General features: G+C 30.6%; 4 protein-coding genes across 7 annotated transcripts in view; 3 read left to right on the top strand and 1 right to left on the bottom strand.

The window, feature by feature from the left end:
* Nucleotides 1–1847: 1847 nt before the first annotated feature.
* Nucleotides 1848–3798, top strand: LOC119833279 (thymidylate synthase). 3 transcript variants are annotated; one of them, XM_038357247.1, is made up of 6 exons: nucleotides 1851–1896; nucleotides 1977–2090; nucleotides 2165–2422; nucleotides 2577–2697; nucleotides 2781–3006; nucleotides 3564–3798. In XM_038357247.1, the coding sequence occupies exons 2-6, from the start codon at nucleotides 2018–2020 to the stop codon at nucleotides 3771–3773; spliced, it is 888 nt and encodes a 295-aa protein (XP_038213175.1). In that variant the 5' UTR covers nucleotides 1851–1896; nucleotides 1977–2017; the 3' UTR covers nucleotides 3774–3798. The 3 variants fall into 3 exon arrangements, with proteins under 3 accessions (XP_038213173.1, XP_038213175.1, XP_038213174.1); XM_038357246.1 differs by having other exon boundaries at nucleotides 1878–1896; nucleotides 1965–2090; XM_038357245.1 differs by having other exon boundaries at nucleotides 1848–2090.
* Nucleotides 3799–3917: 119 nt separating this feature from the next.
* On the bottom strand, nucleotides 3918–7166 carry LOC119833280 (protein ILRUN). The gene is made up of 5 exons (XM_038357249.1): nucleotides 6421–7166; nucleotides 6220–6333; nucleotides 5641–5867; nucleotides 4597–4703; nucleotides 3918–4265 (listed from the first exon to the last, which is right to left on the bottom strand). The coding sequence occupies exons 1-5, from the start codon at nucleotides 6588–6590 to the stop codon at nucleotides 4236–4238; spliced, it is 648 nt and encodes a 215-aa protein (XP_038213177.1). The 5' UTR covers nucleotides 6591–7166; the 3' UTR covers nucleotides 3918–4235.
* Nucleotides 7167–7714: 548 nt separating this feature from the next.
* LOC119833576 (gastrula zinc finger protein XlCGF8.2DB-like) lies at nucleotides 7715–10276 on the top strand. Of its 2 annotated transcripts, none has more exons than XM_038357645.1 (8): nucleotides 7715–7924; nucleotides 8117–8325; nucleotides 8409–8521; nucleotides 8661–8834; nucleotides 9025–9176; nucleotides 9565–9688; nucleotides 9766–9865; nucleotides 9945–10276. In XM_038357645.1, exons 2-8 carry the CDS (start codon nucleotides 8209–8211, stop codon nucleotides 10206–10208), a joined length of 1044 nt encoding a protein of 347 aa, XP_038213573.1. In that variant the 5' UTR covers nucleotides 7715–7924; nucleotides 8117–8208; the 3' UTR covers nucleotides 10209–10276. The 2 variants fall into 2 exon arrangements, with proteins under 2 accessions (XP_038213573.1, XP_038213572.1); XM_038357644.1 differs by having other exon boundaries at nucleotides 7716–7862.
* A 397-nt stretch (nucleotides 10277–10673) lies between these two features.
* The window catches only part of LOC119833597 (putative neutral sphingomyelinase), a 6060-nt gene continuing 3219 nt past the window's right edge, over nucleotides 10674–13514 (top strand). Inside the window, exons 1-4 of the mRNA XM_038357669.1 lie at nucleotides 10674–10976; nucleotides 11058–11231; nucleotides 11470–11653; nucleotides 12447–12601. Of these exons, the coding sequence (XP_038213597.1) occupies nucleotides 10939–10976; nucleotides 11058–11231; nucleotides 11470–11653; nucleotides 12447–12601 (551 nt within the window). The 5' untranslated portion in view covers nucleotides 10674–10938. The remainder of the gene's footprint in view (nucleotides 10977–11057; nucleotides 11232–11469; nucleotides 11654–12446; nucleotides 12602–13514) is intronic.

Genomic DNA, 13514 nt, shown 5'->3' on the forward strand with positions numbered 1-13514 from the left:
GCGATATCGAATGGATTTTTAGATAGTTGGAAGCACCTATGTTGCAGAAATTTAAATAAAACGTTAATAATAATAATATGCAAATTAATAGAGATAAAATGCACTGTTAATTAAATTTAAAGTTTTGTTTGTTTAAATTCGCTCAATACTGTTTGATTCGAACTCCTGTAAAATCTAGACAAAGTTTTGATGAGTGTAGTCAAGATTTGGCTATTAAAGGGTAAGTTCGGACGATAATTTAAAACTAATTCTTTTGCTAGGAGCAGGAGGTGTACGAAAGGGAAATATCCGGTATTTCCTATTCTTTGACATGACATCAGCGAAATATATTGCTGCCTGCTGGAAACATAGATATTCCCAGTGATTTTTTTTTGTTTGGGCCAAAGTTAGAGAACATTAAGATTCTCAAAGTTCCGTTTATCATTAGGATGAATTAGGTTACACAATCACAAAACACGCAGCTGTCATTACGTTTGTAACGGTGTATACCACAGATTATGAACTAGTTTGTAATTTGTATACTTATGTCACAATATTGTTACGAGTGAGCGACGCGAAGAAATAAAATAATGAGTCATTGATATGACTAAAAACTAAAACAAGTGTCTTAGTGCATTTTAGATTACTAGAATTTCGAAATATTTAAGTAAATGTGTGGGGCAGTAAAACATAATTCTAATTAGCTTAAAATAAATACTTTAGACGTCCTTTATAAATTAAATTAGAATAAAGAAATATTAAATATTCATGAATGATTAACGGATAAGTTTTTATGGTGTCGATGAAAACAAATAAACCAGCCCAGTTCGGGTTTATCTTTATTAAAAGCTGTTTATCAGAAGCCTTCTCATTTCCCAATTTGATTCTAAATTTAGAAACTAAATTTAATCTAATATTATAAGCGTTTAGGCTGAGCTTTGCTTATGTGTGAGTTTACTCCAAAACTACAGCCAAAAACCGCTAACTTCACGCTCGAGAGAGACGTGTCGCAGGCCTATATACAGAAAACTGTATAAGCCGTCATCTCTATCTATGTATACTCACACTTATGGACTATATTTCCAGATGGCCCGAATAATAATTTATATTTCACTTTATATTATTCACCATTACTTAATTTCGTTTAAATCGTCGTGAATCAACGTTCATTTCCATAGAACCATATATAAACCAAAGAGTCTACTCTTTTTCTTTTTAATAATAATATGTTTCCTAAGTTGATTAGAATCCTCCAGTGTTGTACACCGTATTTACATATATATGTACGAACATGTCAATTTTACCGCGTTTGCACAAACACAATGGTCTTTATTATTCACCTCGCCATTCGCCTCGCTATTCACACGAATGTGAAAATATGTGATATTGGAAATAGAGCCAGTATTTAAATTTCCTACTTTTAAATTGGTTCTAATCTCTTGCACTCATGGCAAAAAGTGCAGGCTCTTAGCGAATAAAAAAAATCCTTTGTTGAAACTTAAAACTGTTAATAAATAGATTTATAATACCATAGAAATTATGCTCGATATATACATATATATAAATATATATGTAAATTAAAATCGAGCACAACTTCTATGGTATTTTAAATCTGTATATTAACAGTTATAGTTAGTTTGTGTTTATTACAGTATTGGTGTTATAATATTTAGTAATACATATTTATGTGTATATTAATAACTACTGCTTCTCTGATTATACTATTACTTATGCTTAAATCTTTAAAGAAAATTTGTGTCCTATATGTTTGTGTATATAATGCTTTATAAACTTGACACTGGCAAATAGTTGAAACTTATTACCATTATGGAAGAAAAAAAAATGTTAATATGTCAATTTCATTATTTGGCGCCAAAGCCCAAAATACTGCAAAAGTGTATAATCTATGTACTGCAGGTGTCAAATAGTTTCCTTACTGTATAAAGCCTTTTTAAAACCAACAAATTTACCATTTTCTCATTCAGATTCATTGACAGGGTTGTTTGGGGTGATCCCGTTGAACATTACTCGAAAAAAAATGAGAATTAACAGCGATTGCAAACATGATGAATACCAATATCTCAACCTGGTGAAACAGATTATAGAAACAGGTATTTAAGCTAGCTAGCTTCACTATTTTTATTTTTAACATTGATAATTGTAATTGTAGATAAATAATTTTTAGGTGATGAACGTGTAGATAGGACTGGAGTGGGAACCAAGTCTATTTTTGGAGCTATGCAAAGATATTCCCTCAGTAATAAAGTTTTACCCCTTCTTACTACCAAACGCGTTTTCACCAAGGGGGTTATAGCAGAGTTATTGTGGATGATTTCGGGTTCCACAGACAGTAAAGCTCTAGCTAGTAAGGGTGTTCATATTTGGGATGCAAATGGATCTAGATCATTTTTAGACAATTTAGGATTTACAGATCGTGAAGAAGGTAAGACATACTCAAATATTTTATTAGAAAATTTCATCATGTACATTTTAAAGATACAAGAGTATTTATTATGATTCTTTAGAAATTATGAAGCTTGTTTTATTATTGTACTTTTATTCTTAAAATGTTTTTATTTATGTGATTATGTATTCAGGTGACTTGGGTCCTATCTATGGCTTTCAATGGAGACACAGTGGTGCTACATATAAAGATTGCAAAACTGTGTACACCGACCAGGGGATTGATCAATTAAAAAATATTATTGACACTATCAAGTAATAAAAGCACATCTATATGATATTAAGTATTAATGAATATTGTTGTAATAGGTTTTTAAACTGAATTATTAAATTTTTAGGAAGGATCCTGCTAATAGGAGAATGTTAATGTGTTCATGGATACCATCTGATATTAGTAAGATGGCACTTCCTCCTTGTCATTGCTTAGCCCAATTCTATGTGGCTAATGGCAAACTTTCTTGTCAATTATACCAAAGGAGTGCAGATATGGGTCTAGGTGTCCCTTTCAATATTGCTAGCTATGCAATCTTGACACATATGATTGCACACTTAACTGGACTTGAGGTTTGTACCTATAGATAATAATTTTTTAAATTTTATACTAAAACAAGCAGATTAAGGCATCCAAGGATTACCCGAATTTTATAAGTATTAATATTTACAAATAAAAAAATACAATCAATCCTCAAAAGCTTCTTAAAATATAAAGTACTAGCTGCGCCCCGTGGTTTCACTGCGTAAGTCAGTATCCCGGAGGAATATCGGAATTTAAAAGTAGCCTTATGTTATTCCAGTTGTCCAACTGTCTACGTACCAAATTTCATTGCAAACGGTTCAGTAGTTTTTGCATGAAAGAGCAACAAACACACACATCCTTACAAACTTTCGCATTTATAATATTACAGTAGGATTGTGTTGCATTTAACTACTCAAAATAATAATTAAACAATGAGGCATTAGTTCTGTGCCATGAAACACACAATGCAAGCAAAATCATATTAAGATACTGTCAGTTTATTCACTCACTATTGTAATAACATACTATTTTTGTGGATTTATGTGTGGTTTTGTATAGTGTAAATATAAATACAGGAAATCTTAATTTTTCTTTGTTTCTGCAGGCAGGAGAATTTATCCACACTACTAGTGACACTCATGTGTATCTCAATCACATAGAACCATTAAAAATACAATTAGAAAGAGAACCAAGACCTTTTCCTACATTAGAATTCAGCAGGATGATTCAATCCATTGATGATTTCAAACTTGAGGACTTTGTAATTAAGAACTACAATCCACACCCTAAGATTGATATGCAAATGGCTGTTTAAAATCAATGTTTCAAGGATAATTGTATCAAGTTTGTTGTACAACGAAGTCACAACATTTTCATTGATTACATAAACTTTAACAGGTTATGAAAAACTCAAATCATTTCATAATTTGCTTTATTAAAATTATGATACTAAAAAACCGCCCATAACTAATTAATTAAATGGCAATTTATTCTTAAAAAATAAGTGATGTCATTTTATCAATACATTGCATTCATTGAAAATGTTAAATTCATATTATAACAAATCTATAATAAACATTTGTTATCTTACAATCTAGACAACATTCTTAAGTATTTACTGTTTGTACATTAATTTCTTTTTCAACGTCATGAATATAATTGTAGAACAAAGACTGCAACAGAAATATTTTATAGGTACAGATAGTTGTTAATTTCATACATATTGTAATTGACTTTGATAAATAAATGGTGGCAATTGAAACCTACTTTTTTAGTATCAACACATTTGATCATCCTGTGATGGTACCTGGAAAAAACAAAAATATGTTCAAAAACACTGTTTTTCAGAACCATACCTGATAATTATATAAAAAAGAAATTGATAGTCTGAGGTGCAATAGTTAATTACTTGTACACAATCTGTGAATACTTTGTAGCCTATATGTCTCAAATCCCACGATAAATTGAATTAGAATAAAGTTAATAACAGTAAAACTGAACGAAAAACTTACCATATCTAATTGAAATACTGATCTACTTAAAATGAGTAATAAATGTAAACAATTTACCTGTGATTGTTCTTCTAACCTACTACTTGGTATAGGCAATGGAGCCAGTAATAAATGTAAACAATTTACCTGTGATTGTTCTTCTAACCTACTACTTGGTATAGGCAATGCAGCAAGTTGTTCCACTAATGCCATAGTTTCCTCTGATTCCACTTTAATTTCTACCCATAAAGTATCTGAAAAAAGTAAATGATACATACTTGACTTCTGGCTAAATTTAAGAGTCAGTATTCTATACACCAACTTCATAAAAAATTGTAGCTGCTTCTTTGATTTGAAAATAGTTGGAAAATTTTTATTGTATATTTATACATTGTAATCTTAGTTTTAAAACTGACTTCAAAAAAAAACAAAGATGTTTTATGTTCTTATGTATGTATTTATGTTTTTTGTATGATGCACCATATTTTGGGCAATTATGAAACAATTAAGAAATGTTTATTTAGATGAAAAGAGTATAGAGGTGGTCACATTATCATCAAGTCATGATTCAGTAGTCACAATGGATGCGGAAATATTGCTAATGATCAAGCTTGCCCACACTTTGTTCTCCATGTACCTGCCGCTTTTATTAGTTTTAAATAGTTATTAATATGCAAACATATGGATGTAAATTTGTATATTTGTATGTAACCAACAGTTGATTCAGTCTAAAAGAACTGATTTAAATCAAACTACATTTATCAAGGGCCGATACAAAAAATTCATGAGTATCTTTTTAATTCTAATTAGGATTGCTTAATATAATTTCCTTACACATATTCTATATTAGAGACAAATTTTGATGAATTAATCAATAAATGTGATCTTTATTTTTTTTTATTTCATATTTATTTCATTTCTTTACCTATTTTTGGGAAAGTGAAGTGTTCAAAAAGGACATGGTACCGGAAAGATAAGATAAAAAAAAGAGTTGCAACACACTTCTACTGGAAAAAAGGTGAAAGATTGATGTAACGCCAAGTGAGTTTTTATGGGATAATATTGTTTTTATGGAAGTTATTCACTTCCTTACCTTGCAATATATATCATTTTCATAATTAATTTATTTTATTCAAAGACCAAAAAAAGGGATTTGCAAGATTTATAACCAAATTTTTATTTGAAACTTACCACCAATTTGCTCCCCTTTTTCTGTAACTAAGTGGAAATAGCCTCTAAAAGTCCCAGGTGTGCTGGGTGCTACGAGTTTCATAGTTATTGTAGTGGTATGTCCAGGTGGCAGGGGTGGTACATACACAGGAGTGGCTCCCAAAGGTTCACCTCCAGCCTGAATCAACCTACAACTCCCTGGCCATCCTTCTGCTCCTGTATTTGCTATACTCCAATTCTGTTCAAAACTGTTTGCATAATAAGTTAATAATAGGAAAAAGAAATTTCAAAGATTGTATGCATATTTGACACTGCTGTCAATAGGCATGTTTGTGTTGTGTTGTAAAATAGAGTTCATTTTGAAACAAACATACATTTTTGTTACAATAATAAGAATGCTGATCTCATTCAGTGGAAAGCAAAAAGTAGCAAGCAATGAAATTTTGTTCAAAAACATATCTTTGTTTTGGTCAAAACATAAGCCTACTGATCCATTTTTATATGATTAGAATATTTATCTTCTTAAAAATAATGTTGAAATTTATGTTCATGGAATAAGACATTTATAAATAATCGAGTAACATGTAAAATAAAATTTACCAAGATCCAGGACCAACAGCCGACTCCTGTGTTTGAGCTGCTTTTAGAGACATGGAAGGGAGTTTGGGTGGCAGACTATAATCTAAGTAACAACATATTGCTGCTTGTAAATTCCTAAAAAGTTTTAAATTATTAATGAAAACCATTCAGATCGGTATTTCAGTATCATAAAATGGTATTTGTATTTAATAAACTATTTACCAATTACTCATATCTAGAAAAAAACTTGCGGTGTTATAATTTAAACTAGGTCCAAGAAGTCTTTGCATTTGGTTTATAAGTTCATCTCTATCTGTGGTGTTCATACAACTGAATTGCAACAGGAGATTTTGGTCTATCTCCCCGGGAATGGCAGAACCGTCCACATCCATTGTTTTTCTTTTCAGGTATATTGCATCAATACGACTCACAATTGCACTTTTGACATTCCTTTGTTTATATTCGTCAGCTGACCAAACAATCGCTAATATTCACCATTTAAACAAGTGATTTAAAATTAGTTATCTGGATTAAGTTTTGTAAACACAAATTGCATTATTCACAAAAAAAATATGTAATGTCCGAATAACATCAAATTAGGTACGATTGAAATTACAACAAATCACTCAACAGCGGACCAGCTGTCATTATTATTATTATTACTAGAAACCACAATGTTCTATAAATTTATCTGTGAGTCTTTCGTCTTGTCTATACACTCCAAAACATCTGCGCTGTATATACTACAGTTACGGCAAAGTGCAAGTAGTAAAATAACAGTGAGGGGATCCGATATTCGATAGGATGTGTTTTCCCTGGTTAGAACCACAAAGTTGTGACCAAATGCCTTTTGTTATAGTGTGCATACTTTAAAAGTGAATATTTTAACTGACTCACTTGCGAAAAAGTGCTTGGACAACAAGACTTAGTTTAACATATTATAGTATTATATTTTGAGCATATATCAAATTTACTTTTAACAATAGCAAAAACATAGACACTTAATAGAATAAAATATACAAAAATACTAATACAATGTCTAATGAAACTGTCAATCGTCAGTATAATAATAAAACAACAGAAATATTTTTGGTCACATTTTTGTTAACTTCGCCATTCTCATAGACTATACTTAAATAGTTAAAGAGCTAGGTATAAAATTGGTTATAAACTTTAGGAAAAAAAAGTAGATGTCACAAGCTACGTAGACTGGCGTTGACAAATGACAATTAACCTATGCATACAGTGCGCTGTGCGTCCCACGAAGTGTTGGCGCCTAAAACAATGTTACCAGTATTATTTTTAAACAAATTTCCCCCAGATTCAAGAAAAATACAGCAAAACGGACTATAAAATGACGCTTCTTTGTTTGTATTTTAGAGAGATGTTTATGCATTAATATAATACAAGAAAGATCGTAACATTTCTATCGTGCATTTTTTTTCTATGGGGTTCAAACACAGGTATAGTACCGGTTCAAGTCACAGAGGCAGGGGGGCCGATATGGCCGATCTGTCAAATTTAGTTCATTCTTTTGCCGTGAGACTTCTTTCATAATAAATCTGTGTATGGCTCTGTGGTAGCACTGCAATGGATTTGTATTAGTTGACGTATTTAATATTTTCCGGATTTTTCGCAGTAGCTGTAGGATTATGTATTAGTAGGTTAGAAGATTGTGTAAATAAATACGTTCTACAATAATCAGTAAACACTATCTTGAAATTTGGTGAATGAGTTAAAATATGTAATAAAAAGTAGAACTCTTGAGTTTCTTTCTTGTTCTAATTATTATGGTGTACATAAGTTTCTCTTATAATAATTATGAGTTAGCTTTATCCAGTAAATAGAATAATAAAAAGAGCCACCGTGTGTGCAACAGTAATAAACACACAACATTTAATTTATTATTACATCATAGGTATAGCTTCAAATTCAAGATTTTCAGTCATTAATAACTGAACAGTATGCAGAGATTTTTTGAGTTCTTCACATTGTTAACTTAATGTAGACATGGAGGCTGAGGAACCCAAATCAACAAAGCATTTTAAATGTGCACATGATGGTTGTGCTGCTGTATTTGATAGGCCTTATAGATTAACACAGCACCAATTAACACATTTTAACTATGTAAGTTCTGTAAATAAATTCGAATTATTTTATGTTAAAGTAATGACCCAAAAGTTACTAATAGTTCTAAATGTTTTTGTTAGAAGCCCTTTGCCTGTGTAGAAGATGGGTGTGAAAAATCATACACAAGCAAAAGTCACTTAGAGAGACATATAAATAGTGCACATCGAAGTTACAATGCAGATGCCTTGTATAGGTATGTACTTTTTTTTTTCAATTAAAATGTTGATAAAAAATTTCCTAGAGTGCCTAATGTCTAAAATTTTGTAATATTTACTTGTAATTGTAATATTTCTCTAAATATACTTGAAGGTCATATTTTGTTTTTGTTTCAGTTGTCCTAAATGTTTAAAACAATATGCAAACAGACAAAATTTGAAGAGGCATTATAAAATTCAGCACCTTGATGGTATCAAACCATTTTCATGTGAACAATGTCCACTCTCATTTAAACTTAAATTTCAATTGAGCACCCATATGTATCACCACACTGGAATTAAGGCTTTCAAGTATGTATTATTTATCAAAATCTATTGACTACTTTAGCCCAATTAAATAAACAATGGGTAATCTATGTAATTTCAATGGGCGTTCATTAAATAATCAATAATTCATTGATTTAAAACTTTCAAAATATTTGTATTTCAATACAATATATGCATAATTTATGGCATTATGTTCACATTCTTCATATTTTAGTTGTCCAATGTGTCCAAAACAATTTGTGACAATAACCGAACAAAAGAAGCATATAAGAAACCATAAAGTGTTCACATGTGAGTATTGTAATCAACAATTTACAAGATGGACGGATATATTGCACCACAAGCAAACAAATCATCAGTCAGAAGGTGAAGTTTTAATTTTCTTCAAAGATATCTAAAAAGTTAAAGACTTAGTTTGTCACCATTAAATCAAGTTGAAACCTGTTAAAGTAGTTAATTGAAAAGATTCACTGAACGGCTTTAGTGATTCAGGCGTGAATTTGGATGAATTTTTATACAGAGATAGTTTGACGCCCGAGAAGGGATATAAATTTGTTTTCAATCACAGATATTCCATAGGAATGAAAGTTGTGTTGGAAAAACCCCAGGTTTGTGTATCTTTTCTGGCGCAGTTGAACATCTCTATATCTATAATAGATTTCAATTTGGGTCCTATCATATATCCTATAAATATTATATTTGTAGTATGCATACCGATAAAACAATGATTTTAAGAATAATATATCATTTTCAGAATATATATGCGATGATTGTGGAAAAACATTTAACCAAAGGAAGCACATTGTCCGTCATGTTAAACTTCACATGGATTCCCGGCAGATATCAATATACTTTTGTCCTTTCGAAAATTGTTTTAGGTAAAGTTGTATTTATATGAATATTACAATATTTTTCCTTGTGACAGTGTAACATATCTTAGATCTTTTCATTTAAGGCATTATTCACGAAACAGCAATTTGAAACAGCACATACAAGTTAAACATGAAGGAATGACATTCAATTGCCATCTATGTGATGCAAAATTAACTACAAAGGTAAGTACTTTATATATTATGTGGTAATTACATGAAAACCAATGCAAAAGTTGATAATGTACATTTATTTTAATTTCAGGCTAAATTAAATGAACACATAGAAAGGCACAATCGTCCTGCAATGTATAAGCCACCAAAAACTCTTGTCACCGGTAGAAAAAAACGTAAAGATGCCTATGTACCGAGGACAAATACAGCACTTAAGTTAGCGGGACTGCACTGTTCCTTTGAACAAAATCCATATATGGCGCAAGGTGGACTTGGTGAATCTAATGTAGAAAATGAAGGTGTTAACCAGCTTTGTAATATAGAAATCCAACAAGCAAATCCTATAATCAATTGAAGATAAAACTGTTTGGTTGAAAATTGTGATAGTACCATATTTGTACAAATTAAAGTATTTATAATTTACAAACACTTTTAATACATTTCAAATAAAGAGAATCCCACCGTAGGTACAATTTTTAATTTTATAGGTCTGTATATTTGTGCATGCGTAATGTAAAAACGTAATCGTAAAGGAATCATATCGTAATATTAATACGGACTATTCTCAATTGTCAAAAATTGGTACTGCCTTTCTAGGCAAGTGACTTAGTTTTATAATACATACAGGTATGACATGATGTATAGACAATACGATATACACCTGTATGTAGACGATATAATATAGAGAACGTTATCGTATTATCCGTTAATTACGTACCTAATACGTTTATGTGTACTCTGTGGTTTTAGTACCTCTATGACCGTCAGTCTGACATTTTTGTCATAATCATATGCAAATTGCAATCAAAACTGACACATGAAGTGGTAACAGCTGGCATTTCAATAATTCAATTTTCATTTTGAAATCATCTGTTCCCGCTCTTGGTTGTAGACTGTGTTATGTGTATACTTTTTTCACTATAGTTGTTAATTAACTTTATTCCATGTAAGATTGACCTAGTTAGTTTATTTTATATAAACCTATCATACAATATCTTTCATAACTGTGTTACTCGTGCATTGCAGTGCACAATAAAAATTGCTGCATTTACAATATTCAAAGAATTTATCGTACATTCCTAGTTATGGAGTTCACTTTAAATATTTTTACATTAAACTGTTGGTCTGTATATTTTTCTTTATGAATAATATATAAATTTTTATAATTTAGCATTATAATCGATTATTTATCTTTATTGTTCAGGGGCATTCCATTTGTATCAAAAAACCGCAAGGAAAGAATAGAAGCGATAGCAAAATATTTACTAACTGGTGATCATACTATAGTGTGCCTACAGGAAGTTTGGAGTGAACAGGATTATTTATATTTAAAAGAAAACTTGAGTACTGCTTTGCCATATTCTCACTATTTCTATAGGTAATAATTACTAATAATACAACCAAATTATTAACTATTCATTTTAATGCTACTTATGATTAAAAATTTAATATAATTGATTTATGCCTTGGATATGAAATGTATTTATATATATAGAAAAAATGTATGTTGTTAAAACATAATTTATTTAAGTAATTTATAAGTTCAAACATTTAAAGTCTATTACCAAAAATGTCACTATAGAATAGTAAATATGAAATACTTTTTATGATTTTAGTGGTGTGTTGGGTTCGGGGCTGTGTGTATTCTCTAAATGGCTCATACAAGATGTTTTCTTTCACCAGTGGCCATTGAATGGCTATATACATAAAATACACCATGGTGACTGGTTCGGAGGTAAAGGGGTGGGTCTCTGCAGAATAAAATACATGGAAAGATTGATAAATGTTTATTGTACTCATGTAAGTAATATAAAGATAAGGCTCTTGAAATGATAACAATAGCTTAATATTAATCTATGAATTAGAGATTACATGTATGTGTATTATTAGTAAAATAAAATATCATCAGTAGTGAGCCAGTCAGTAGTTTCAACAGTATTCTTTTTTAACATGTTCAAAAACATTGTGTTCACTAATCTGCCTACCTATCCAATTTTGAAACTATGTTTTTTTATCTTTTATATAAACATCAGATTTCCCATTTTCAAAGCCTATTTTGTTAGTATATATTTTTTTTTGACTTTTTTAAACATTCTCGATAAATTTTTTTCCAGTTATTTGCTAAGTATCATAATGTTAATGTTGATACTCATACTCATATATATGTATGTATATATATGTAACATTGTTTACTGTTTTCTTGTAATATAAATTCTTTTGTTTTATACATTTCATTGTTATTGAAAATTTTAATTGCAGTTCAATGTTAGTTTAGCACAATTACATATGCAATGCTATCATAGTGTCATTAACTCATGCCATATCTAAACAAATGTAATTGACAAAACATGTATAGTGATAAAAAATTATCATTACCCTATATAAAAATAATCCCTACCCTAATCATTGTTTCCATATAAAAATCAGTCTGGCAATGTTTTCTCAAGTCTTTAGTGCCTAAATTATGTAAGAAAATTCTAATAGGCAATATTATTATTTATTTAAACCTTATTTTTTTTATTATTGTGTAGAAATATAAAATTAGATTGGATACAACCAAAGAGATAATAAAAATCTATCTTACTGTCTATAGCTCCATGCAGAATATAATGAGGATGACATCTATTTGGCACATAGAGTTTTGCAAGCACATTCCACGGCAGAATTTGTGAATCTTACTTCACCTCCAGCTGACATATCTATTTTAGCTGGGGATCTTAATACTGCACCAGGAGAACTATCCTTTAGGTAATATCTACAATTCATATCTGTTAAATCAAATCTTGTATATTAAATTCCCGTATCACAATTTTAATTACCAAACTCCTCCAAAATGGCTGGACCGAGTCTTATGAAATTTTGTGTGCATATTGGGTATGTCTGAGAATCGGTTAACATCTATTTTTCATACCCGTAAATGATAAGAGTAAGGCTGAACACCGTTTGCCGGTTCAGCTACTATTAAATAAAAATTTGTGTTTGGTTTAGTTTCACTCCACTCATTTGTTTCAAAAAAATATTCAATGAGAATCAGATGACAGGTTTTTATTGTAGGCGCTTTGAACACTACCAACTAAAAATTAAATATATTTGAAAGAAAGGAAAAGTTTAGAGATAGATCAATAGGATTTATATAAAAAATGTATGGGCGAAAATAGGATGGAAGGGGTAAGCCAATCAGCATGTATGGTGTGCTCTTCCATCACAACTGGACTGATGACTGACTGGACGATATGGACTGCTAAAGTGACTCTTTAAAAACAAATTCTGCCTGTTTCATATTATAAATACGAAAATAACTCTGTAGGTCTTTTCGAGTTTGATGAAACTTGGTACAGTGATAGTGTGAGACCAGAAAAATGACTGAATTGTTTTTGTCACGATGGGCACGGTAAACATGTGGGGATATTCTTGGAATGTCTATCATTTCCTTATATTATACTAGCTGCGCCCCGCGGTTTCACCCGCGTAAGTCCGTATCCCGTAAGAATATCGGGATAAAAAGTTGCCTATATGTTATTCCAGTTGTCCAGCTGTCTACGTACCAAATTTCATTACAATCGGTTCAGTAGTTTTGCGTGAAAGAGCAACAAACACACACATATCCTTACAAACTTTCGCATTTATAATATTAGTAGAATGGACGAAGCCGCAGCGGGAA

Source organism: Zerene cesonia, chromosome 17, assembly GCF_012273895.1.
Source record: "Zerene cesonia ecotype Mississippi chromosome 17, Zerene_cesonia_1.1, whole genome shotgun sequence".
Taxonomy (NCBI): domain Eukaryota; kingdom Metazoa; phylum Arthropoda; class Insecta; order Lepidoptera; family Pieridae; genus Zerene; species Zerene cesonia.

Excerpts from the sequence above, each read along its gene's own strand:
- LOC119833279 (XM_038357245.1), top strand. The coding sequence starts at position 1,886 with ATGTACTGCAGGTGTCAAATAGTTTCCTTACTGTATAAAGCCTTTTTA. Across the intron at positions 2,698-2,780 it reads AATATTATTGACACTATCAA|GAAGGATCCTGCTAATAGGA; the intron begins GTAATAAAAGCA and ends TTAAATTTTTAG. Across the intron at positions 3,007-3,563 it reads CACACTTAACTGGACTTGAG|GCAGGAGAATTTATCCACAC; the intron begins GTTTGTACCTAT and ends TTGTTTCTGCAG.
- LOC119833280 (XM_038357249.1), bottom strand. The coding sequence starts at position 6,590 with ATGGATGTGGACGGTTCTGCCATTCCCGGGGAGATAGACCAAAATCTC. Across the intron at positions 6,334-6,420 it reads TTTCTAGATATGAGTAATTG|GAATTTACAAGCAGCAATAT; the intron begins GTAAATAGTTTA and ends AAAACTTTTTAG. Across the intron at positions 5,868-6,219 it reads GCTGTTGGTCCTGGATCTTG|TTTTGAACAGAATTGGAGTA; the intron begins GTAAATTTTATT and ends TTATGCAAACAG.
- LOC119833576 (XM_038357645.1), top strand. The coding sequence starts at position 8,209 with ATGGAGGCTGAGGAACCCAAATCAACAAAGCATTTTAAATGTGCACAT. Across the intron at positions 9,689-9,765 it reads CCTTTCGAAAATTGTTTTAG|GCATTATTCACGAAACAGCA; the intron begins GTAAAGTTGTAT and ends TTTTCATTTAAG. Across the intron at positions 9,866-9,944 it reads ATGCAAAATTAACTACAAAG|GCTAAATTAAATGAACACAT; the intron begins GTAAGTACTTTA and ends TTTTAATTTCAG.